The sequence below is a fragment of the Giraffa tippelskirchi genome, chromosome 13 (assembly GCF_054371585.1).
Source record: "Giraffa tippelskirchi isolate mGirTip1 chromosome 13, T2T-mGirTip1v1.2.pri, whole genome shotgun sequence".
In the NCBI taxonomy this organism is placed as follows: Eukaryota; Metazoa; Chordata; class Mammalia; order Artiodactyla; family Giraffidae; genus Giraffa; species Giraffa tippelskirchi.
Window position 1 is genome coordinate 21992250 of NC_137287.1, and position 27009 is coordinate 22019258.

General features: G+C 43.7%; 1 protein-coding gene across 3 annotated transcripts in view; it reads right to left on the bottom strand.

Moving 5' to 3' along the window:
- The window catches only part of EEF2K (eukaryotic elongation factor 2 kinase), a 67976-nt gene that overhangs the window by 33604 nt on the left and 7363 nt on the right, over positions 1-27009 (bottom strand). For 2 of the 3 annotated variants that reach the window (XR_014072615.1, XM_081554566.1), the window contains exons 2-3: positions 15907-16222; positions 306-406 (exon numbers count right to left, since the gene is read on the bottom strand). Coding sequence is in view for 1 of the 3 variants with exons in the window: in XM_081554566.1 (XP_081410692.1) it covers positions 306-406; positions 15907-16146 (341 nt within the window). In the remaining 2 variants the exon portion in view is untranslated. Of the gene's footprint in view, positions 1-286; positions 407-15906; positions 16223-27009 lie in introns of all 3 variants that reach the window. The other variant, XM_081554567.1, reaches the window with a different exon arrangement.

Here is a 27009-nt window from a genome sequence, read left to right on the forward strand (position 1 = left end):
CTCCAGGCAAGAATACTAGAGTGGGTTGCCATTTCCTCCTCCAGAGGATCTTCCCAACCCAGGGATTGAACTCAGGTCTGCTGCATTGCAGGTGGGTTCTTTACCGTCTGAGCCTCCAGGGAAGCCCTGCATGGTGCCTAAACGTGTGTAAATACTCAAATATCGACTGATATTATTATTATATTCCCTTTTCCTTGATCTCCAGGGGTACTTAAGCCTCACTGATTACAAGCAGAAAAAGGACCCAACCCCCAAGGACCCCTAGAGAACTGGGGTCATACAGCACCTGCAGACAAGGAGCTGACCTGTGGCGCGTGGCGCATTCCGTGGCAACGTCTTCTAGGTGGAACTCAGCCCAGGGGTCAGGCATGTGCTTGGCTTTCTCGATTGCATGCTTCCAAGCTTCCTGCAGAAGCAAAGGGGAGTGTTAGGCTTCTGGGACAGTGCAGGCCAATTCCTCCCGCCACGCGATTTCCCAGGTGTCTCCAGCCTGTCGGGAGGCAGACAGCATTATTCAGCCAGAATTATAAACGCCTATTATCCTTGTAGGAACACAGTTCCCAAAAGACCTCACGCAGGCATAGCCTTCCCATGGCCAGAAGTGACCTGTCTCAACTATAAAACTGAAGAAGAAAACGTAATACGCGTAGAAAACACATACTGCTTTGCTTGTTACCAAAGAGTTGAGAATGAAAATATTATTCCCCACCCCTTTGTTCAGATTGGAAGACATCTGAACAGCTGGTAACCAGGAGTCTGACCAGGATGTGGGAAAATGAGTTCTCAGATACCGTCAGTGGTTATAAACCTCTTCTAAAGGTGGCCTGGCAATGTACTAAAATGGGGAAAAAATGTATTCCTTCATTTTTTTAACTAATTAATTTTTATTTTTGGCTGTGCTGGGTCTTTGTTGCTGCAAGCAGGGGCTACTCTCTAGTTGTGGTGCATGGGCTTCTCATTGCAGTGAGTTTTCTTGTTGTAGAGCACAGGCTCAGTACTTGTGGCACACAGGCTTAGCTGCCCTGAAGCATGTGGGATCTTCCCGGACCAGGGATCAAACCCCCGTCCCCTGCATTGGCAGGCAGATGCTTAACCACTGGGCCAGCAGGAGAAGTCCCTATATTCCTTTATTTTGATCCAGCAATCCTATATCTAGGAATGTACCGTATAGACATACAAACATGGGGACTTCTCTGGTGGCCCAGTGGTTAAGAATCTGCCCTCCAATGCAAGGGACTGGTCGGGGAGCTAAGATTCTACATGCCACAGGGCAACCAAGCCTGCACATCACAACTAGAGAAAGCCTACGCACCACAAGGAAGAGTGCATATGCTGCAACAAAGACCCAGAGAATATTAAGAAAAAGAAAGAAATACAAACATAAGTGTGCACACTTGTGTACAAGGGGTATTGTGATTGTACCAAACTGAATTCAACCCAAATATTTGTCTGCAGAGACTGGTTAATACAGTTTGACTATATTCATTTAAAATGTTAAATAGCCCTGTGGTGAGAATTCTGGACTCTTACCTGGTCCAATGTCACTTTTTTATAAATATTATATAAATCATAAATACACCCCATTTTACTGCCCCCAAGGAAATTTATAGACATTATAAGCTTCTCAATCTCAAGAGTATATCAAACTATGCAAAATATACATTGCCTTTACATTAACAAAGGGCTAAACTCCCAGTTAATTACGAACAGATTCCCAGGAGACGTTCCAAGGTCCTGGGATGCAGGACCACTACTTGTGCAGACCTGCTCTTCCGTTCCAGGGTTTAGCATCCCTGTCTTCCACCCATCCGGTGCCTCAGTGCCCTCCACTGTTGTGCTGCCCCAAAACACGTGCCCCCAGACACGTGCCCCCAGACATTCAAACACTGTTGAGAACTGGGCCTCTTGAGCACTAACTGGGAAAGATGACCAAGGCACGTGATGGAGAGAACACGCTGAGTTTCAACAGCACCACAGTATGGCCCCATTTTTTTGTTTGTTTTAAAAAGCTCATTTTACTGCTTTTATAATCCCAAGGTGGAATCCTTTCCTTTCCCCTCCAAACAAACACTCTGACACCCACACTGGGTAGTAATCCCCTCTCCATTTTCTCCTACAGAGCCTGAATTTCTGCCTGACAGCCTCTACAGAATCCGTGAGACCAAAACTCCCTTCCAGGCCACAGGTCTGAGCCACAGGAAGGGGCTGGATACTGTCTGAGCCAGGAAGATTCTAGACCTCCTCTTCCCACAACAGCCTCCCTCAGCCTCCCCGGCCAGCTCTTAGGAGCTCTTCCACAGACTTGGGTTCAAACAGGACAGCTCCCCAGCCGTGGCCCCGCCTAAGCTCCACCCCAGGGAGCTGCTCAGAGGAGACGAGGTAGAGGGGCTGAGCTCATCATGAAACTCACACAGAGGGGCTTTCCCGGGGGTCCAGTGGCTAAGAATCCGCCTTGCAATGCAGGGGACATGGTTCGATCCCTGGTAGGGGAACTAAGATCTAACATGCCTCAGAGCAATGAAGCACATGAGCCCCAACAAGGATCCCACATTAAGATCCAACACAGCCAAATAAATAAATAAATATTAAAAAAGAAAAAGAAACACACACATACAAGTACACACACACACATAGCCCAGGGCTCCCTTACTGTGGCTTTCTAATCTCTGCAAAGTCTAAAAACTTGGAAGCTAATAATTCACACTTAATGAAAACTCTTGGGAAATACAGAAGACAAACAAAATTCAAATTTGCCACAGACCATCCATTCAGAGCAACTGTTAACATCATCAATGCTTTGGAAATTAGTTCTTTACCAGATCCCTTATGTGCATTTTTAAATAAGATTGGAATCACACTGCAGATGTAATTTACAGCCTTTCAGGAGAGCGTTCTGCATCTTCCTTTTTTCTCCACTTTACACCGGATCTTGGATCCAGTCTTTCCATGTCATACGTGCAGACAGGCTGGGCTGACTTCATTTCCTTTCCTTGGTTGTAGGATATAATATAATTGTATAAATGTACCTTAAGGTAAGACTTCCCTTGTGGCTCAGCTGGTAAAGAATTAGCCTGCAATGCAGGAGACCTTAAGGTATTTCTCAGACCTCAGTTGATGGCTATTCGGATTCTCTCCAAAGATCTCTAGTATAAACAGTGCTGAAGAGAACATTCCCTTATCTTTATCTCTGTGCACTTGTGCAAGAGCTCAGCAGGACATATTTCATGGGAATGTTATTGCGAGATCACATTTAAAATTTAGAAGTCTGGAGTTCTCTTTCAAAAAGATTCTCCTAGGTTACACTCCAAGAAGCGGAGAACAAACCTCTCAAATTTTTTGACACAAACATTACCTCATGAATTTACAAGTTAGCTGTAACAGCTGCATAGTAATCCATTGCATGGGTTTATCATTATTGACTTAACTGTTCATTCACCCGTGGTTCTCCGCAGTGAGACTTGGAGCTTGTCACTGATTTTTCCCTCTTATACATAACCCCACAGCAGACATGTTTACAAGGAAAGCAGTTTCTGGATTTCTGTCATTTAAAAATGTGCCACAGTCCCCTCTTGTAGTCCAGCCGCTGTGAATGGCAGGAACGGCCTTCTGATCCCCGTATCTGCCAAGAAGCCTGCGGAGTTCTGTGTAGCCAGAACTGCAGGCCACCCTTCCGAGCACATCTGTACAGGTGCCCTGTCCTCTGCCTGAGATGCACGACTTTCCAAATGTACTTCTCTCGACTGGTGACTAAGACATGCCCTAAGCCACGTAAGACAGGGCCTCTCCATTAACGAGGATTATCAACAGAAATTACGTGCTGGCTGGGTGCTGTGGCACAAACCAAAAAAAAGTCAAAGAAAAAAGTATTTCAGAATTAGAGGGCATGATATGTTATAAGGTCAAAATTACCCTTAAAAAAAAAACAACAAACAAACCCAGAAAAGAATCAAGCCACACCTTACTGGTAACAGGTATGTTTAATATAACTGATTTTGTTTTAAAGTACAATATAAAAAGTCCTGTACTAAGACTCAGTCCCCTGAGTTCTGGCTCCGGCCCACTGCTGACCCACTGGGGGAACTTTCATTTCTTCATTTACAAAAGACAGGGAAGAATGTTCTGACTACTAGTAGTCAACTTCTTTCCTGTCCCCACCCCAGGGACAGACATGTTCCCACTAGAGACAGTGTCTCACTGAGCCCGAAGTGATCTTTACAGGTGAACAAACTCAGCTGAGCTGAAATCACTGGTCCTGTTTAACCTCATCATGTTAGGAAAAACAGGTGGTACCTGTGGCCTGGGAAGTGAGTGCTCTCAGACACTGTGAGTGGAAGCAGGTATTGCCACCTTTGAGGGCCATCTGCTTATGCTAGATGGTTGGCCAGTAATAATGAACCTTCTTCATTGACTCAGACCCACCCATTCTGATCACCTACCAGGTGTGCCCAGCTGAGCCGGCCCAAAGATGGTTGGTGCTTCCAATGCTAGGTAACAGGCAAACACTGCAAACAAACTGCTCATCCACAGTGGGATGATTACATACATTTGGCAAAATCCTATGCAGTCGTTAAAAAGATGATGGCACTGATATGGGCAATCTCTAAAAGCTATTGTTTGGGTGGAAAAAAACAAGGTGCCGAATAAAGCAAGCAGTATGACACCACTTAATGGTGGAGGAAACCACTAATCAATACTCTAGCTTTCTTAAACTCAAAGACAGAGATCAGACTTGTGGTTGCCTAGAGAGAGGAGGGGAGGAGAAGGATGGAATCAGACTTCGGGGTTGGCAGATGCAAACTATTACATTTAGAATGGATGAACAACAAGGTCCTACTGTATAGCACAGGGAATTATATCCAATCTCCCGGGATAAACCATAACAGAAAAGAATATATATAAAAAGGAATGTATATATGTGTATAACTGAGTCACCTTCCTGTACAGCACTGATTGGCACAACATTGTAAATCAACTATACTTCAATAAAATATATATATGCGTGTATGTGTGTACATATATATATGATGTATATATACATATATATACATACACATACATACATATATATACATATATATATCATATATATATATATGGGCTTCCCTCACAGCTCAGTCAGTAAAGAATTTCCCTGCAATGCAGGAGACCGGGGTTCGATTCCTGGGTCAGGAAGATGCCCTGGAGAAGAAAATAGCAACCCACTCCAGTATTCTTGCCTGGAGAATCCCATGGACAGAGGAGCCTGGCAGGCTACAGTCCATGGGGTCACAAGAGTCGGACACGACTAAACCACCACCACCATGCGTATATATACATATGTGAAAAAATACTATCAGATTTCTAAGGATGTGTGTGTCTGTAGATAGATGCAAAAAATGTACATTTACATATAAATGTATTGTAAAAGGTCTGAAAATCTTACAGCACAGAGAATATGGCCAATATTGACAATGACTTTAAATGGAGCATAATCTACAAAAATACTGACTCACATGTTATACACCTGAAACACAATATTGTAAATAAACAATACTTTAATAAAATGTTTAAAATAAAAAATAAAATACATTTAAAAGGTCTGAAAAATTATTTACACTAAGCTGAACAATGGTTGTCTCTGGGAATAGAAGAGGAATAAGAGGTTGATCAAGGTGAATTCAGCTTCATCGACATTGTTTGCATTTTTTTACCATGAGAATGTCTTCAAGCATCGCAGGTGTAAGTCAACGTTAATAAACCAAGATCACTGGATTAGATGATCTTAAGGTCCTGACAGCTCTAACATTCTCTAGTTGCAAAGATCCTAAAACTCAGCTGAGTGGACTAATTACTCTTCTATAAAACAGAGGCCTAGGGGTTTTCATAAAGAGGAAAACATAATCCTGGGAAGAGAACAAAATAGCTTCGGTTCTTCAAAGCCTGCGAGTACAATGTAAAAATAAATAAATACAAATATAATGATAATAAAAAACTTCCTGCTGTGTGGGTAATGTGTTTGTACAAGTGATGTTATCAGCTACTGCTGCTAGGTTTTTTTTTTTTTTTTAGTATTTACTGATTTTGTCAGGTCTTAGTTGTGGCACTCAGAATCTTTAAGTTGTGGCATTCTAACTCTTAGATGTGACAGGTGGGATCTAGTTCCCTGCCCAGGGATCTAACCTGGGCCCCCTACATTGGGAGCACAGAGTCTTAGCCACTGGACCACTAGGGAAGTGGCTAGTCCCTATTGCTGCTGGGTTGCTTTTTTAAAAAAGATTTATTGAAGTTTTTGGGCTGCACTGGGTCTTCGCTGTTGTGCTAGGACTCTTCTCTAGCTGCGGTGAGTGGGGGCTACTCTCAAGCTGTGGACGTGCAGACTTTTCACTGCGGTGGCTTCTCTTGTTACGGCACCGAGGCTCGGGAGTTGTGGCTGAGGGGCCCTATAGTGTGGGCTCGGTAGTTGTGGTTCACGTGCTTAGTTGCTCCTCTGGAGGTGGGATCCTCCCGGACCAGGAACTGAACTCATGTCCCTTGCATTAGTGGGCAGATTCTTAATCCCTGGAACACCAGGGAAGGCCCCTTTTTAAAAAAATTAATGAAAATTTTATTCTTACCCTATGACCCACTTATTTAACTCCCAGATATTACCAAATAAAAACGAAAACCTGTGTTCACTCAAACTTATGTGTTGGACTGGCTAAAACTTTGTTCGGGTTAAAACCCAAACTTTTTTGGCCAATCAAATATGATTTGTTTTCTTATCATTGAGTTTTGAGAGTTTTTCTATATATTCTATAACTTATTCTATATAACTTTTCTATACATTCTATAACTTATTCTATATAAAGTATATAGAATTCTATATTCTATATACTTATATATAAATATAAGTTCCTTTATCAGATATATGACTAGTAAATATTTTCTCTCCATCTATGGCTTGTATTCTCATTCTCCTAATAGTGTTTTTTTCAAAGAGCAGAAATTTAAAATTTTGAAGTCCAACTTATATCAATTTGTTCCTTATTGACCTTGCTTTTTGTGTCATCCAAGAAATCTTTGCCTTACCCACGTTCACATAGGTTTTTCTCTTTATTTTTAAATTTTATTTTACTGAAGTATAAATGAAACTGTAAATAAGTTGACTTACAATTTGTGTTAATTTCTGCTGTCCAGTTAAGTGATTCAGTTATACACACATACAATTCTTTTTCAAATTCTTTTCCATTGTGACTTAGTACAGGATACTGAATAGAGTTCCCTGTGTGAAGCTTTGTTCTTGAAACAACTGTTACATTCACTAAGTGTTAGTCCATCAGCATGTCCTACTATGTGCGGCCCCATGGACTGCAGCCCACCAGGCTCCTCTGTCCATGGGATTCTCCAGGCAAGAATACTGGAGTGGGTAGCCACTTCCTTCTCCAGTGGATCTTCCTGACCCAGGGGTCGAACCCAGGTCTCATATACTGTAAGGCAGATTTTTTACCGTCTGAGCCATCAGAGTAAGCACTAAGAGAATGTTATAAAATGTTTTTTTCCCCGTCATTAATTCTACAGACTTTAAGCATATAGCCCTAAGTCAGCCTTACTTGCCTCTCCTGACTAATAGTAAAAAAAACGTAAGCCACAGCCAAGGGCAAGTAAAAGAAGCGGGAAGCAGTGGGGATGTACAGTCACACTCCAGGATGGGAAGAGGCCACTGTGCTGGGTGGCTGCCCCACATGCATTTAGAGGTTTCGTGCAATTTCCATGGAACCCAGCATTGACTATAACAGCAAAGACCTGGAAACTGCCTCAGGGTCCTACAAAAGAAAACGCTTAAAGAAGCCGTGGCATATCTAAACAATGTGCTGCCATGGGGCCACTAAAAAAATAATGGACTAGATCCACATTTACTGATGTGGAAAAATATGCACCATTTCTTGTTTGCTGAGGAAAAACTGTTATTAGAAAGCATACATGGCATAATCCTATTATTATAAGAAAATGTCCCTATTTATTTAGTTGTATCTGTATATTGGAATACACACTAAGACCTTAACAGCAACTGTATCTCCACTTTCATTGTTTTCTGTAAGGAACATACATTACTTTTATAAGTAACCAAACAAATAAGTATAAAAGAAACAAAGTTAAAAATCCTCAAGGAATCTTTGTTGAAAACAGTAGCTTCCGTTCATCTCCCCTGACCAGTGGGATTCAGAGAGGACAGGATGAGAAGGGTGGGAACAATAACCAGCAAAGTCATAACACTCCTTACGATTACGAAATGCCCTCTTCTCCTGGAAATCTTTCCTCAGACAGCATCCTGGCCGGCACCTCATGGCAACCTTGCCAAGGACGGGCAGGCGGGTAAGTTAGTTTTCTGATCGCTGATGAGGTACCCGAGGCTCAGAGAAGATGGAAGTAACTCACCCACGGACCTGCAGCAACCACAAAATGGCAAACCCAGGACTCAAATCCAAGCCTGTCAGGCCCCAGGTGCAAGAAGGTAGACTAAACATAAGAGTTATCATATGCCAGCCATTCCATTCCCAAGCACCCACTTGACAGAAATGAAAACATGCCCACACAAAGACTTGTGTAGCATTATTTGTAATAGCCAAAAGAGAGAAACAACCAAAACGTCCACCAGCTGACAAATGGATAAACAAAACTGGTGTATCTATCATCAATAAAAAGGAATGCAGTACTGACACACACTTCAACACTGATGAGCCTTGAAAACACTATGCTGGGACTTCCCTGGTGGCCCAGTGGGTAAGACTCCACGCTTCCAATGCAGAGGGCAGGAGTTTGATCCCTGGTCTGGGAACTAAGATCCCACATGCTATGTAGTACAGCCAATAAATAAATTAATTAATTAATTAAGAAAAACACAACAATAACAATATGCTAAGTGAAAGAAGCCAGACACAAAAGGCCACATATCACATAATTCTATTTACACGAACTATCCGAAGAGGCAAATCTACAGAGACTGAAAATACACTAGTGGATACTAGGGTCTGTGTGGAATAAGGATATGGGGGGCAGGTGATGGCTAAGAAATATGGAGTTTCTTTTAGGGTAATGAAAATGAGCTAAAATTGGTTGTGGTGATGCACAATTTTATAAATATACTAAAAGCTACTGAATTAAACATTTTAAATTGGTAAATTGGATGGTATATGAACTGTGTTTCAATAAAGCTGCTAAAAATTACAAACTAAAGTTAAAGAAGGGGCACCCCCCGCTAATGAATATCTAACATATCTCCATAAACAGTCATGTGCTTCAAAAAGATGAGTCCCTCCAGCCAGGCTTGACTCTCCTCAGCCTCTTCCTGTTTTCTAGACGCCAGGTCACCAAAAGCAATCTTTTTGCTTCCACCACCCAGCAGGCCCTTGTTTTGCTGGAAGTCCAAATCTTTGTGGACCCAGGACACACCTAAGCTTCCCTTTCCAATTCTGTATTCCCAGAGCAGTGGGTGGAGCACCAAAATGGTCACCAGCTCTTTGTATGCACAGAGCTTCCTGTGGTCAGTGGCCAAAAGCTGCCAGGCGAGGGCCTTCCAGGGCTCAGGTGAGCAGGGACACCTCTCTTCCCAGTGAGTCATCAGACGTTCATCTATCTCCTTCTGGGGTGATCGATGTACTTTGACCAAGCTGCCAGAGCCACCCTGGGTGGGTTGAAAGTACCAGTTTAATCACCAAAGTCTACAAGAAGGGCGTGGGAAGCAGGCGTGCCCATGTATCACGGGAGCACCAATGCCAGTGCAACCTCTTTGAAGGGCAGTGGCCAATGCTCAGTCAAGTTCAAACCCACAAACATTTTTCTCCAGCCATTCCACCTCTGGGGATTTACCCGGCAGGTGCACCCTATGTAGGCACCAGGACACACACACATAAGAGACACAAATAAGAGATGCTTATGGAAGCACCATTTGTGGTAGCAAAAGCTTGGAAATGACCTTCACACCTACCCACAAGGGACTGGCTAAACATATGACAGTGCTTGCAGATAATGTCAAGATATTCAGCCATTAGAAAACTGAAACAAAATAAGCAAGACAACATACTGAACTCATGAAGGGCACCAAGCAATTAAGTCTCAGAACCTCGGGTTTACTATATGTCAAAACATCAATCATAGGACTGCTGCACAGATTCAATGAGTTGATATGAGTAACCGCATACAGAGCAGGCCTGCCCGACCCACAGAGCAGGTTATGTAAGTTCTAGCTGATGTCAGCTCCTACGTGCCAATATGGGAAGACGGCACAGGAGTGCAAAACAGGTAAAAATAACATTTCTGCGAAAAAGACAAGGAAGAGATTCACATACCTACATACGCTTATATTCACAAGAACATTTCTGGAAGGACATTCCCCAGGGAGACAGGGTCAGAGGTGGGAGGATTGCTTTTCACTGTTTATCATTTGTGCAAGTTGAATTCTCTCTACAGAGTAGCTATATTATTTACATATTACAAAATATATGTATTTCAAAGTTTGCTCAGATATACGTATAGGACATTTATTATAACACTGTAATAAAAAAAAGGGAAACAACCCAAGTGTCCCTCAAGAGGAAGGGCTTCCTTGGTTGTTCAGACTGCAATGCGGAAGACCTGGGTTCAATCCCTGGGTTGGGAAGATCCCCTGGAGGAGGGAACAGCTACCCACTCAGGTGTTCAGGCCTGGAGAATTCCATGGACAGAGGAGTCTGGCAGGCTACAGTCCATGGGGTTGCAAAGACTCAGACATGACTGACTGATGGACTGGCTAAATAAACCCCTGTACATCAAGTGATGGAATCCAACTTAATTCACTTAAATAAAAAAAAAAAGGGTGATCTCTATGTTTTGATAGGGACAATCTCCAAGATAGTCTCAGACAAGGAAAACAATTCTTTTAAATACAAATTTCCAATTCATTAAAAAATTGAAAACATACTATATGCTACATATGTTAATGCTAAAAAATGCAGACATTGTGAAACAGAAGCAGAAAAGGAATAATCCTATCCAAAGACAATCTCTGTTGGCATCTTGATGTACTTTTTTTTTTTTCTCTTTTACAAACTTTATTAGAGTAATTGAAGGGAAGTTAGCAAAAAGCCCAAGTCTCTTCCAAACAAAAATGTCACATATAAATGATTTTGAATTATTGGTAAAATATTTGGAATGTATTTTAGAGCAAATGTTTTATATTATATGAGTAAATCTGATTAGTAAAAGAGGGTCATTCAGAGTTATGAAAAAAAATTTGAATGAGAATTATGAATAACAAACATAAACATTCAACAAGATTACAAAAACAAGTCTATATGCAAGTACCTGTGAGAGCACATATATGACCATATGCATATATGGTAATAAACATATATACATAAACATATATACATTAACATACATCTATGCATGTGGAAAACAGCGTATATATACATACTGTGAGCAAAAATTGGAAGAAAAAATATGTCCATGTAAAAGTACTTATATAATATTGTACACAGAGACTTGATGTACTTTCTTTTAGGGTTTTGCTCTGTGCGTGTGTGTGTATTTACAGAGCTATAATCATACTCTATATCCTGTTCTTTAAAATTAACTCCAGAATGGAAGCACTTTCCCACGTTATGACAGCATCCTCTATAAACATCCTTTTGTTGGCAGTCGGATATTCTATCCAAGGGAGGGCCCCCTGAGCCAGTCTGCTACCATCCCCCTGGGGATTCAGGCAACATTCTCTGGCCTTGACAGCGACAGACTCAACAGTTCACAATGCACGCCTGGTACCTGCCAGGGTGGAGCCACCTTGGAGGAACACCAGGTGGTCATTTTGATTAAACAACGCAAGTTGCCATGTCGACAGTAAATGAAAAACCACGTTCGGTTTGTTGAGTGCCAGGGAGAGTGAGGTTTGGAAAACTGAGCTGCTGCCTCCCTCTGAAGTCACCACTGGCAACGAGAACCCCATAGAGCCTGCCTTCTATCACCTAGGAGAGTGGGCAGCCAAGAGCTACATCTTGTCCTTAAATGGCCCTTCCGCTGAGTACAGGGATGGGAAGTGCAACGGGACACAGGCCCTCGCCTTGCGGTCAGGGGCTGACTCATAAACAGAACGACATTCAAGAATGACAGATGTACAGAAAGGCCTGCTATGAGCCTCAGGGAATGCTGAGGAGATAGCCAGGGTAGGATGTCAACGGAGCCAGACCAGGAGCCGGGTAATTTTAACAGACCCAGATGTCAGCTGAAAGAGGTTTCAGGCAGAGGTGAGAAAAGCAGTGCCTGTTGCAGGAGCAGGGAAAGGTGCAGGGTCCCCGGGGGTCATGAGCTCTCATCCTCAGTGAGGGTTTTGACTTGCAGAATCTCTGAGTTTTGTGCTCACTCAGTCATGTCCAACTCTTTGTGACCCTTTGGACTGTAGCCTGCCTGGCTCCTCTGTCTACAGGATTTTTCAGGCAAGAATACCGGAGTGGGTTGCCATTTCCTCCTCCAGAGGATTTTCCTGACCCAGGGATCAAATCTGAGTCTCCTGCACTGTGGGCAAATTTTTTTACCGCTGAACCATCCGGGAAGCCCATGAGTTTTAATGACAGCCTATTACTGATGTTTCTTTGGGGGAAGAGCGGTTACCTGGCTGTGTTGCTCTCTTTATTTTTCTTCTTCTAAAAACATCCTTTGTGTACACAAGTAATACATACATGTAGTTTTATAAGTTTCAAATGTTTTAAAATGTATACAATGTAGGGACTTCCCTGGTGGTCCAGTGGTTAAGAATCCATCTGCCAATGCAGGGGAAACAGGTTCTTGGTCGGGAAAGATGCCACATGCCGTGGGGCAGCTAAGCCCATGCACCATAACTACTGAGCCCAAGCTCTAGAGCCCAGGAGCTGCAACTACGGAAGCCCGCGTGCCTTACAGCCTGTGCTGTGCAACAAGAGAAGCCACCACAAGAAGCCCATGCACCACAACTAGAGAGCAGCTCCTGCTGTTCGCAACTAGAGAAAGCCTGTGTGTAGCAATGAAGACCCAGAGCAGCTAAAAATAAATAAAAAATTTTTTAAAGTAGTATCTGTTTAAAAGATATATATATATGTAAAATATATATGCAACGTATTATAATAATCACAGTTCCCCTTTAGATCACTCTTTCCCCCAGAGAGAATTACCATTGATTCTCTGTTGGATACAAATTCCCTCTTCTCATTAGTAATTTTTAAATTTGTTTATAACATAAGTGTTTGCTAAGAAAATACTAATATATGTGTATCTATGTTTTCTGATACAAAAAGGAATCATATTATATATTTCAACTTGCTTTTTTACTTCTCAGCACATAAAAATAAAAATAGCTAACATTTTGTTCTTATTATGGACCATCACTATCCCAAGAGCTTTTCATGGATTTTGGTTTCACCCCACAGAAAAATACATCTTGTGTATATCTTGGCACTGTTGCAAGTCAACTCACATAGAAACATCTTTGTTTTAATGTAAATAGAGCATGCTGCGAGGACCATGGTCTATAATTAAACAGGCCCCTCTTCAATGGAATATTTTAGCAGTTTCCATTCTTTCTTTATTACAAACAATATTGCAAAACACATCTTTGAATATGTAAACCCCAACACTTGCACAAATGTTTCACTGCTTGTTCTCAACTGAGGGTGGTATCTTCTCATGTGGCCTTAGCAAATGTACAGTGGGGAACATTCTGGGTTGTCATAATAACTAGGGAGGAATATAACATAATGAATAGGCGGGAATCTGGCATTTAGTGAGCTGGGATGAGACATGCTGAAAATCCTACAATATAAGGGACAGTCCCACCAAATAAACAATTCTCCCCACCTGAAACTAATAGTCTATGTTTACTATAACTCTGACATATAAATATTTTTTACTTTAATCATGATTGTCAAATGGCCCACAGAGGTTTCTGTTTTATGTAAATACCATCTATCTGTCCTCTGATGAGACAGCACCCACAGTAAAGTGAGTTTAGCACTCATCCATCTCCTCACTGATTCCAAATAAAGCACCTACTATGTGCATGGCACTAGGGATGAGTGATGAACAGGCCACAGGGTCCTGCCCTCATGAAGCTCCCGTCCTAAGCCAGACCTATAGACAACTAGGTCTGGATTTGCTGGATCACTCACCTGTGTTTCCTTTAAAGGATTCACCAGACCGCGTTTTGGGGTCACACTGTCTGAGACCCTCCAGCTCTTGGGCCCACAGGCAGCTGCTGTGGATGAAGCCCTTCTGAGGGGTCTGCCCCACTAGGAGGCCACCAGGATCCTGCTTCTCTGGAAGCAGCCCCCTGTTCTGCGATCCCCACTCCCACCCTGTGCCCTGGTGGCCAGAGGTGACTGGACCAGAGACGGTGGACGCCTGACTCAGGCTGGACCAAACAGGTTTTCTCCTCCCGCAGTTGAGATGGAAGAGGGTCAAATCCATGTTTGCATGTGGCTCTGTCTGTAATGAAGGGACCCTTGAGGGTCCATTTTCCCACCATGTAGACGGAGGGGCAGAGAAGAATAAAGAATAGACAAAGAGCTGGAGGAATGAGCCAGAGAGGTAGTCCTTGGTCTTCCAGGCTCCCGGATCTGTCCTCAGAGACCAGACATCGTTTCTGCCCCTGGGTCTCAAGGAACACTTCTTGGCTGTTAGAACAGATTTCCTTTTTCCCCCTTGAGCTAGCATGAGCTGGTCTCTGCTTCACAAGCCCTGACCCCTCCAGGCCCCTCTGGCACCTAGACTCGCTTGCACGTGGTACAGGAGGCTGCAGGGATCAGGGTTTCCATGCGCTTCCCTAACTCACGTGAACAGACCGGGGGCCAGGCTGCTCTCCCGTCTTCCCACGCAGCCCTCTGCGGGCGGAGTGTGCGTTTCAGCAGCTGCCTTAGGACAGGAAGGCAGGGCAAGTCGCAACCTGACCCTTCAGGGGGCCCCCAGCCTCAGAGGGGACCCACAGGTCTATTTCTGGAGCTGCCTGCCCCTGAGAGACTTAAGCTAGAACTCTGGCCTGAAAGGAAAAAGTATCCAACTGCCTGAGAACTAAAATTATTAATTTTCTAAAAACAGATTAATTCTGCAATTAGAGAAGAACGACTCCAATTTCAAATCCCAAAGTGGTAATAGGCATTCTGCTCACAGTACGAACTGATACTTATTGTTTGTGAGGATTAAAAAAGGATAACAGTATTGCATTTTTAACTTTTTCACCACCAGTTATTATACAAAGGTCCAATAATGTTTGCCTTTCTCCCTCATCTCTATAACCAGCTTTGCCAGGTTATGAACACAAATTTCTAATAAAATAAGTACCCTATTCCTCAATCCAGAAGAAGGATGTCCAACCCTAAGCAGAGGCTCTTTTGACCACAATCGACATAATAAACTACATTTTACACCCTATCTCTGGACCTGTATATACACACACAGGGAGGAAATAAAAATACTTAACAACCCTTATGTCATGAGAACCTGGTTATCAACAACCAATTTGGTCACTGCATATGTGTGTGTAAAGGCATACGTACATGTCCCTAAAATATTATCACGACCGTCAGAGCTGGTATTTTTTTCCCTCCCTCTTTCCTCTCCAATATTTTCTACTCTGTTCTATTCTGGGTCTTAAAAAACTGGCCAAGGTTCCCACAACCCACATTAGTGGGCCCAGTGCAGATATTGGTAAAACACTGCTGGAAAGGAATGAAACTCGTATTGAAACAATGATTCAACGATTGAAACAAACAAAAAAAACAACTTGTATTGAAATCTTCCCACTTAACAGACACTGCCTCAGATCTAGAATTTACAGCACTGGCAAGAGTCTGGAAACGACCTCAGCCAGGGACCCCAGCTCCCCATTCCTTATGGCAGGTGAGCTGGGGCTCACCTGGGGTGGAGAGGGTAGCACCAGGGACCACTCACCTTGAAATGGAAGGAGCCAGATGGGGACCCACTGGAGCCGTAGCGCTCGCTTTTTGCTAGGTTGCTGTGGCAGTTATTAACCTTGAAGTTGACATTCTGGTGTGCCCCGGGGTCATCGGTGATGGAGCAGATGAAGTAACCCTCCTCATCGTCGTCACTGTCTGCATCTGAATCACCAGCCTGGGAGGCTGGGCCGCCATCCACGCCTTCCAGGCGGAAGATGAGGTCTTCCTCGGCCATGGTCCTGGGGTGCCCGTCTTACCCGAGGGCCGGGCGGCACAGCCAGAGTTACTGGGCAGATGCAGAGGTGAGGGTCCTGCAAGGGAAGCAAGAGAAAGTGGGGTGCTGGGGCCCAGGGGCTGGGCACCTCACCCCAAATACCACTGGCACGAAAGGAGCCGTCACCCTCAGACAGAAAACGACAGCTAGTAGGGGAGACACTTGGCAGGCAGTAGCTAGGAACATGTTAAAGGTATACACACACCCTTCCACCCAGTAATTCCACTTTGAAGCGCTCAGAGCTTGAAACAGAAAATAAACGCTTCTTAAGTCACAAGGCTGATCTTTTCAGAACATAAATTACATCAAATCAATTTTCTGCCTAACACCCTGCAGCAGCTTCTCTTCCCATTCTTAACAAAATCCAAATGCCTTGTAAGGCTACAAGGCCTGTGTTAGGCTGGCCCCTGTCCACTTCCCTCCGGCCTTGGCGGCTCTCCCAGTGCACGGGCTTTTTTTTGTTCTGTGAATACTGGGGGCCCATTCCCACCTCAGGGCCTTTGTTCTTGCTGTCCCCTGTGCCTGGAAAACCTTCCCAATCTCCCACCAGTGGGTCTTTCTCATCATTTGGATCCCAGTTCAAAAGTCACCTTTCCAGAGAAATCTTCTCTGATTCAATTCAAAGAACCCCTCTCAAACGCACATCCAGTCACTCCCTAGCACGTCACCCCGTTCTGTTTTCTTTACGGAGATTTCCCCAAGCTGAAATCCTCTCATTTACTTTTTATCATCTGTAGCCCTGGTGCCTTAAATAGTGCCTGGCACAGAGCAGGCCCTCAACACACGTCCCAGGAATGGATGAGTGGTCTGAAGAAGTGTTCTCCATAGCATAATCAGTAACAGCAAAAAGAGGGAAGAGCCCACAATGACCATCAATGGAGGCCTGTTACATAAACTATAGTTTTTCTACACCATGGAATATTATGTGACTGTTACAAAGAAAAAGGAATATAGATATACAAAGACATCTAAAGACTGTCAAGAAAGAGTTCAGCAACACTATAGGATACCAAAATCAACAGTATTTCTATGAACTAGCAATGAAAACTCAAAAATGAAATTAAGAAAACAATTTCACCTATAATAGCATCAAAAAGAATAAAAAACTTGGCTAGGGAATTCTCTGGCAGGCCAGTGGTTAGGACTCCATGCTTCCATGGCAGGGAGCACGGTTTGTTTTGATCCTTGGTCAAGGAACTAAGATCTTAGAAGGCACTCAGCCAAAAAATTAAACCAAAAAACCTGACTACCAAAAGAAGTACAGGACTTGAACAGTGAAAAACAAAACATGTCAGAAGAAATGAAAAAAAGACTGAAATAAGTGTAAAGATATCCTGTGTTCATAGATCAGAAAATTTAACATAGCTAAGTTTGAAATACTCCCCAAATTGATCTACAAATTCAACCCAATCACTATCAAAATTCCAGTGCCTTTATTGAATAATTTAACAGACAGGTCTTAAAGTTCACATGGAAATTCATGGGACCCAGAATAACCAAAAGAATCCTGTAAAAGTTGCAAGAATCATACTTTCTGAATTTAGCTTACTACAAAGCTAAAGTAATCAAGACAGTTGGTAGCGGCAAGAGGACAGACACAGAGATCAATGGAATAGAATTTAGAGTCCGGAAATGAACATTTACAGCCAACTGATTTCTGAAAGGGATGCTAAGACAATTCAATGGGGAAAGAATTATCTATTCATTAGGACTTTTTTCATTTTTGCTACGCGGTATGGCATGTGGGATCTTAGTTTCCCAATCAGCGATGGAACCCACATCCCCTACGTTGTAAGCAGAGAGTCTTGACAACCAGACCCTCAGGGAAGTCCCAAGAGTAATCTTTTCAACAAATGGTGACAGGACAAGTGAATATATATGTGCCAAAGGATGAAGTTGAACTCCTTCCTTACATTATATAGATTAACTCAAAATGGATCAAAGGCTAAAAATTTATCAAAACTTATCAAGGGATAAATATAAGAGCTAAAATTCTGGGAAGAAAACACAGGAGAAAACCTTTGCAATGCTGAGTTAGGCAAAGCCTTAGGATACTAAAATTACAAGCAACAAAATAGATACATTGGACATCATCAAAATTAAAAACTTTTGTGCTTTAAAGGACAACACCAAGAGAGCAGAGGGACAGCTCACATATTGGAAGAAAAATTTTTGGAAATCATATTCCTGATATGGGACTATGACTCACACTATTGTTGTTGAGTCGCTAAGTGGTGTCCAACTCCTTTGCGACTCCACAGACTGTAGCCTGCCAGGCTCCTCTGTCCATGGAATTTTCCAGACAAGAATACAGGAGAAGGTTGCCATTTCCTTCTCTAGGGGATCTTCCCGACTCAGGCATCAAACCCCGTGTCTCCTGCAATGCAGACGGATTCTTTACCACTGAGCCACCTGGGAAGCACCATGACTCATACTACTTAACAATCACAAGAAAAATAACCCAAATAAAAATGGGCAAAGGATTTGAATACACATTTCTCTAAAGAAAATACACATGGTCAATAAACACATGAAAAGATGCTCAACATCATTAGCCAGAAATACAAATAAAAGTCACACACAGTAGGATTGTCCAGTGGTTAGGCCTCCACACTTCCACTGGAGGGGCAAGGGGCCCATTGTTGGTCAAGGAACTGAGATCTCACAAACTGTAGGGTGTAGCCAAAAAAAATTTTTTTTTTTAATGAAAAGTGACAAGTTTTGGTGAGTATGTGGAGAAACTGGAAACCCTCATACACTGTTAATGGGAATGAAAAATGTTGCAGTCACTTTCGAAAACAGTCTGGCAACTTCTCAAAAATTTAAAACACAGAATTACCCCATGCTCCAGCAACTACGTGTGTGTACTGAGTTGCTCATGCTCGTGTCCGATTCTTTGCAACCCTGTGGACTGCAGCCTGCCAGGCTCCTCTGTCCATGGGATTCTCCAGGCAAGAATACTGGAGTGGGTTGCCATGCCCACCTCCAGAGGATCTTCCCGATCCAAGGATGGAACTCGTGTCTCCTGCATTGGCAGGAAGGTTCTTTACCATTAGTGCCACCTGGGAAGCCCTCCAGCAACTATACTCCAAGGTATAATACACACAAGAGAAATGTAAACAACATTTTTTGGTCCACAACAAAAACTTGTGACATACGTTTCACAGCAGTATTATACATAATAGCCAAAAGGGAAACAACCCAAATATCCATTAACTGATGAACAGATAAATAAAATGTGGTCTATGTATATAATAGAACCCCATTCAGCCAGGAAAAGGAATGAAGCAGTGATGATACTAAGTGAAAGAAGACAGTTCAGAAAAAGACGATAAATGGAATGATTCCATTTACAGAAAAATTCCAGAAAAGGCAAATCTATAAGAAAGTATATGAGTGGTTGCCCAAGGATGGGAGAGGGGAGACTTGGGGAGAAATGGGGAACAATCGCAAAAGGGTTTCTTTTGAATTGATGAAACTGTTCTAAAATTGATTGTGTTGGTTGCATTACTCTAAATAGATTAAAAATCACTGAACTGTACACTGTAAATAAGTGGGCTGGAAGGTTTGTGAATTATATTTCAATAAAACTAAAAGTTAAAAAAAGAAAAAAAATAAGGTAGACAAGAAAAACCATTAAGTTTAAAAAGCAAGTTGCAGAAGAGCAGTTACATTATGGTGACCCTAACTGTGCTAAAAGAAAAGGTACATTTGTCAGTTCAGTTCAGTCGCTCAGTCGTGTCCAACTCTTTGCGACCCCATGAATCAATCGCAGCACGCAACTCCTGGAGTCCACCCAAACCCATGTCCATTGAGTCGGTGATGCCATCCAACCATCTCATCCTCTGTCGTCCCCTTCTCCTCCCGCCCCCAATCCTACCCAGCATTAGGGTCTTTTCCAATGAGTCAACCCTTCGCATGAGGTGGCCAAAGCATTGGAGTTTCAGCTTCAACATCAGTCCTTCCAATGAACACCCAGGATTGATCTCTTTTAGGATGGATTGATTGGATCTCCTTGCAGTCCAAGGGACTCTCAAGAGTCTTCTCCAACACCACAGCTCAAAAGCATCAATTCATCGGCGCTCAGCTTTCTTCACCGTCCAACTCTCACATCCATACATGACCACTGGAAAAACCATAGCCTTGACTAGATGGACTTTTGTTGGCAAAGTAATGTCTCTGCTTTTAAATATGCTATCTAGGTTGGCCATAACCTTCCTTCCAAGGAGTAAGCGTTTTTTAATTTCATGGCTGCAGTCACCAGCAGCAGTGATTCTGGAGCCCCCGAAAAATAAAGTCTGACACTGTTTCCACTGTTTCCCCATCTATTTCCCATGAAGTGATGGGACCAGATGCCATGATCTTAGTTTTCTGAACGTTGAGCTTTAAGCCAACTTTTTCACTCTCCTCTTTCACCTTCATCAAGAGGCTCTTTAGTTCTTCTTCACTTTCCGCCATAAGGGTGAGTACATTCGTAGCTGTGTTAAAACTTCCCTGAAGGGCCAATAAGAGCATTACCAGCACTGGGATGGGCAGTGGGACCGGGAGCTGGGGGTAGAGGAAAGTTTTTAACATTTTGTACACTTCTGTACTGTTTTAACTTTTTATAAAGCTGGGTTGGTTTCAATGTAAAATAATACATAAGTGAAAGACAAAAAAATTTTTTTAGATCAAGTCAGTAATTCCAATTATTCTTAACAGCTCTCTCCATTAGCAGGCTTATTGACCTGAGGTTTCAGCACTTTATCTTTTTTTTTTAAAAGTTGCTTACTTAAATTTATTTTTATTCATTTTTTTTTTTTTTTGGCTGCACCGCACTGTACCTGTGATCTCAAGTTCCCTGAGGAGGGATCAGACCTGTGCCCCCTGCCATGGAAGCACAGATTTTTAACCACTGGATCGCCAGGGAAGTCCCCTTCAGAAGCACTTTCTTGACAGTCATCACAGAAATATATTTATATTCTAACCCAGTGCACACCTACAAAATGCAAGCTAAAATGTCAGGAAACTGTACTTAGCCTTACTCTGTACAATGCACTCTGCTATTTTCTATTCTTCTTGTTTTGCTTTTTTCTTTCTTTTTTACTCTTTATCCTTAACGCAGCACCCAAACTGATTTCTCAACTCAGTTTGAAAATCGCTACTCTGGGTGCCAACTGCCGAGTTTGTCTCTGACCCTCTGGGCAAGACAGTCATCGCCTGGATCCGATGCCAGAGCCACCTGATCCTGCTTGTTACCAAAATCATCCCCAGGCCCTGTGCCCTCTTCTCTCCACCCTTGGCCACTCCCAGCCCCAAGGCCTACTCTGCCCTGGTCAGCCCTTGGCCACGGTCCCTGCTGACCAAGACAGATGGTTGCCTGGAGCTGCCGGCAGCCCAGCCAGGTCACTGGCCTCTGGGGCCACACCCATGCCAGGGGAGGGGCCGGAACCACAGCTTCAGCTTCAGACCGCCAGGCAGTGTAGCCCAGTGGTTAAGAGCCCGGGCTCAGAAGCCAGGCTGCCAAGGGTACAAATTTCAGTTATGCTGCTGGCGACCTGGACTACATTAATTCATCTCACTAAGTCCCCCATCCGTGAGGGCAGCTGAGTGGGAAAGTGGCCCGACTGAGGTTTCACGGTAGTTCACAGGGGAATTTGGACCAGAACCCCAGCCTTCGGGCACGTCCCACTGCCGATCTGACCTTTTCCTCAGTCCTGGGAAACAAAATGAGCTGCAGACAAGCAGCTGTGATCCTGGCTGGCACAGTGCCTTGTACTCGGCAGGCACCTGATAATGGATTCCAGAACTGAGCGAGGGGGATCTGTTTCAAGGCTGTTCGGTGATCATAAATTTGCTCTTAAGGCAGCTGTAGCAACGCCTGCTAACTGTCCCCCCAACAGCTCTTCTCTCCTTAATAACAGAACCATGGCTTTTCAGCCAAGCATGTGGCCACTCAAAACAAAGTCTACATTTCCCTTTGCAATTAGGGGTGACCAAGTCACCAAGTTCTGACCAAGGGGATATGAGCAGAAGGGCTGTATGCAACTTCAGGGAAGGGTTTTTAAATTTTATTTTATTCAAGTACAGTTGATTTACAATGTTATGTTAATTTCCGCTGTGCAGCAAAGTGATTCAGTTATACATAAAAATTCTTTTTCCTATTCTTGTCACAGGATATTGAATATAGTTCCCCGTGCTACACAGTAAGACTTGCCTGGTGGTCCAGGGGGGTTAAGACTCTGCATTCCCAATGCAGAGGGCCTCGATAGATCAGGGAACCAGATCCCATATACCACAACCAAGACCCAACGCAGCCAGATAAATAAATAAATATTTTTTAAAAAAAATTAAGAGAAACTATCACAACATTGTTAATCGGCTATACCCCAACACAAAATACAAAGTTAAAAATAAATAAATAAATAAAAATTTTAGGAGCGGAAGTGTACCTTTCTGCTCTCTCTCCTTCCTGCTGGCTGGAATGCAGGTATGATGGCTGGAGCTCAAGCAGCTAAATTTATCCATGAGAAGGAAGCCATGTGCTGAGGATGGCAGAGTCATGAAACAGAAAGAGCCTGGAACAGCATAATCTTACATCATGGGGCAGCATAATTATCCTGGACTCACAGTCTTCAGAGTTTGCTATCTAAACTTATGTAACATATTATAGTTCTCTTTTTTTCCTACAAGTTGCTAATCCTATCTGGTCCAGAAGCCCCTTCTCTTCCCTATCACAAAAAGTCATATCATATCTCTTATGACAAACTGATGCCTGGGGAGGTCAGCGTGGGAAAACTATGGTCTCAGTCCAGAGTCCTAATGTGGTAGCTGCTTCCACATCTGCCCATAAACACTGAGCCCCTGGAGGATGTTGGATTCCTGTAAACAAGCAAGGAGCCCTCACTGGCCCATAACTCAGCCCCACGATGCCTGTTTCAACACCTACCCTCCTAGGAATCTCCTAGGAATCTCCAAACCTGGGCTTTGTTTGGCCCACAAAGGGCTTCTGTGTGAGCAGAGAGACTGAGACCAGGAGCAGAACCTTGGTTCCCAAGACGTCAGGATTCTCAAGAAGCTTTCCTCTGCCCTCAATCAGACATCCACATCTTTCCTTCCTAGTCCGTGACACACCCTGGGAAAATACTGATATGGAGAGGCAGCTGAGCCGAGCTCTGAGTCAGGCCTGAGTTCAAGTCCCAACTCTGCCACTTGCTAGCTGTGTGACCTCACCTCTTGGCCTTAGGTTTCTCACTATAACCTAGGATGCAGAGTTGCACTCACCCCACTAACTTGACAGTGCTAGCACAGAGCAAGCATTAAGATTATAATTATCATCATCATTTTTATTACCATCACTAAATGGGGCTGAGTCCTGGGTCCCAGCCAGACTGGTGACCTGGATGCCTGGTTAGCAGCCAAGCCAAGCTTCTTCAGGGGTCCTTAGGGAGCAGGCTATCTTAGGCTCTGACCGCTGAACCACTGCTCACTGTGTCCTGCCATAAAGGGCTCCTCTGGCAGCCACAGGGGAGGAAATGATGACTGCAATGCCTAGGTCAAGTCCTGTGGGCCAGGCCACAGTGACACCGGCCCGCCCTGGGGCTCCCCTCACCCCCGGGAGCTGACTTCCTGCTGTAGAAATGAGCTGGAATCTCCCACCTACCACTCCTGGGAGCCAGCACCCCAGAGCCAACATGGGCCATATTGAGCTGCCAGGATACCCACTAGCTTATGCCCAGCACAGCAGAACTCACCAGTCCTTAACTGAACCACAGTGGACTGGGTGACTTGTGGGTCACCTCATGTCATACACCTATTGCTGCTTGGGGATCTGCTTGTCCCCAGCTCTCAGGTCATGTGGTTGGGGTTGGGGATTCAGCCCCAGGTAACGGGCTGTGTCACATGACCCTGCTAAGCCCATCACAGCATTCAGGTACTATTCAAAGTGACTGATTAAGGGATGGGCATGTGACTCAAGTCAAACCACTATGGCCCAATCCCAGGTAAGCCTGGGGCTTTCGCTTGAGCAACTAGAGGAGAAGATCAATCATTTCCTGCAGCATGTTAATCTGAGACAAGGGCTGAGGTCATCAGAGAACATCTAGTTGACATTCGGTGAAGCTGACAGTTGGTGAAGAGCAGAACAAGAGATGAAGAGAAAAATGAATAGTGATGATACCATTTGAGATCCTGAATCCAAACATGCTTGAAGCCAAACTGCCTGCCTGGACTTCTGAATTATATGACACAATAAACCTTTGCCCTTTGGGGGGTGTGGGGGCCAATCTGGCTGAGTACACATAGGTTTTGTGTCATCTGCAATATGAAAAGTCCAAAACCCAACCAGGACTTAGGTCACTGTGTGTTATTTACATATAATTAAAAAAATCTTTTATTAAAGCACTGGAGTAGGAAATGGCCACCCACTCCAGTATTCCTGCCTGGAAAATTTCATGGAAAGAGGAGCCTGGAGGGCTACATGGGGTCACAAAGAGTTGGACAGAACCGAGCGCACGCACACCTTAAAGCACAGGGTTAAAAACAACACCCCTCTCCTCTGAGGGCCACTACGTAGGAGCACACAGGTTAGCTACGCTCAGCTCTGGTGAACAACCTGCGCAGCAGTACATGGGCAGCCCCGCTTCCCACCTCCAGGGGCAGCCACTTCCAATTTTCTAGATGTGACTCTTGGTAGATAACACCATATCTCTAAGTAATATGCTTTCTCTGTTATTTCTTTTCTTAATTATTTATTTTTGGCCTCACTGGGTCTTCGTTGCTGTGCATGAGCTTTCTCCAGTTGCAGCGTGTGGGTTCCTCATTGCGGTGGCTTCTCTGGGTGCAGAGCACAAGTCCTACGGCACATGGACTTCAGTGGTTGTGGCACACAGGAGCAGGTGCCCTGTGGCATGTGAGATCCTCCCAGACCAGGGATCGAAGCTGTGTGCCCTGCCTGAGCAGGCAGATTCTTAACCACTGGATCACTAGGGAAGTCCTCTCTGTTATTTGTTATCTACCGATTTTCTGATATGATAAATGAAACTGTAGTTCCACTTCCCCTCATTACTTCCCTCCCCCTCATTCCTTCCCTCCCCTATTCCTCCACTCCCAGACTGGTAGGTCTTTTCCTGCTTCCTTTAGATACCATGTCAAGAACTTTCTTTTTTAAAACTATTATGAGTATAGTTGGTTTACAATACTGTGTTAGTTTCAGGTACATGGCAAAGTGATTCAGTTGTACAAACACCTTCTTTTTCAGATTCTTTTCCATTATAGGTTATCACAAGATATTGAATGTAGTTTCCTGTGCTACACAGTAAATCCCTGTTGTTTACTTAGTTTATATATAGTAGTGTGTATCTGTTAATCCTAAATCCCTAATTTATCCCTTCCTTCCCTTTCCTCTTTGGTAACTGTGTTTTCTATGTGAGCCTATTTCTGTTTTGTAAGTAAGTTCACTGGTATCTTTATTTTAGATTCTACATATAAGTGATTTCATATCATATTTGTCTTGCTCTGTCTGACTTACTTCACTTAGTATGACGATCTCTAGTTCTATCCAGGGACTCTCTGCCTTATCCCACCAACCAGAAGGAGCGATGGGTTTCTCATGAGTTCATCTTACCCGAGACAGATGTGGTTTTTATGCTGTAAGGGAGTGATAAGAAAGCAGAAGAGGCCTTTGCTCCCATTGGCCACAAAAATGCACAATGTTTACTGAACTAAGACAGACAAATAACACACGTGGACGGCTTACTGTGTCCAAGGCACCATGTGGACTCTCCCTCCTGGCAAGGACAGGTGACGCTGGGCAGAGAAATGACTGCCCGCCTCCGACCGGGCCACCCCAGGGAGGGAAACTGAGCAGACCCAGGCTGCCCTGGACTGCTCCTGGCTTGTTCCAAGGATCTCCCGGGCTCTAGCCTGAGTTCTCAGTTTCCTTCAAACAAGAAATAGAAACCTATCTTGGTGCATTCCCATGTTCCCTGTAGCATTATTCACGGTAGCCAAGGCATGGAAACAACTGAAGTGTCTGACACGTGAATGGATAAAGAAAACGTGGTGTATCTATTTGTTGTTGTTCAGTTGCGAAGTCGTGTCTGGCTCTTTGCGACCCCACGGACTGCAGCAGGTCAGGCCTCCCTGTCCCTCACTATCTCCTGGAGTTTGCCCACGTTCATGTATTATGTACACCATGGGATATTACTCAGTCTTAAAAAAGAAGGAAATCCTGTCATTTGCAATAACATGGATAACCAGGAGGACACGATGTTAAGTGAAATAAGCCAGAAACACAAAAATATTGTACGATCTCACTTCCACGTGGAGTCTGTAAAAGCCGAACTCAGAGAAGCAGAGAGTAGAATGGTGGTTGCCAGGGGCTGGGGGGCGGTGGGGGGGGGGGTTGGGGGGAAACGGAGAGAGAGTGTCAAAATGTACAAAGTTTCAGTTATAAGATGAATCGAGGCCTGGAGATCTAGTGTATAGTCTGGTGACTATAGTTAATAATACTGAATTGTGTACTTGAAATTTGCTTAAGAGAGTAAATCTTAACTGTTCTCACGCACACATAAAAAAAACAAAACAAAAAAAATGGTAACTATATGAGATTATGGATGGGTTAATTAGGTTGATTGTGGTAACCATTTCACAAATATATGTATTTCAATTCATCACATTGTATACCTTAAATATGTACAATTGTTACTTGTTAATTATACCTCATAAAGCTGGTGAAAAGGCACATAGGATGCTCAACACCACTAATTGTTGGAGTGTGTGTGTGCTTAGTCACTCAGTCGTGTCCAACACTTTGCAACCCTATAGACTGTAGCCCACCAGGCT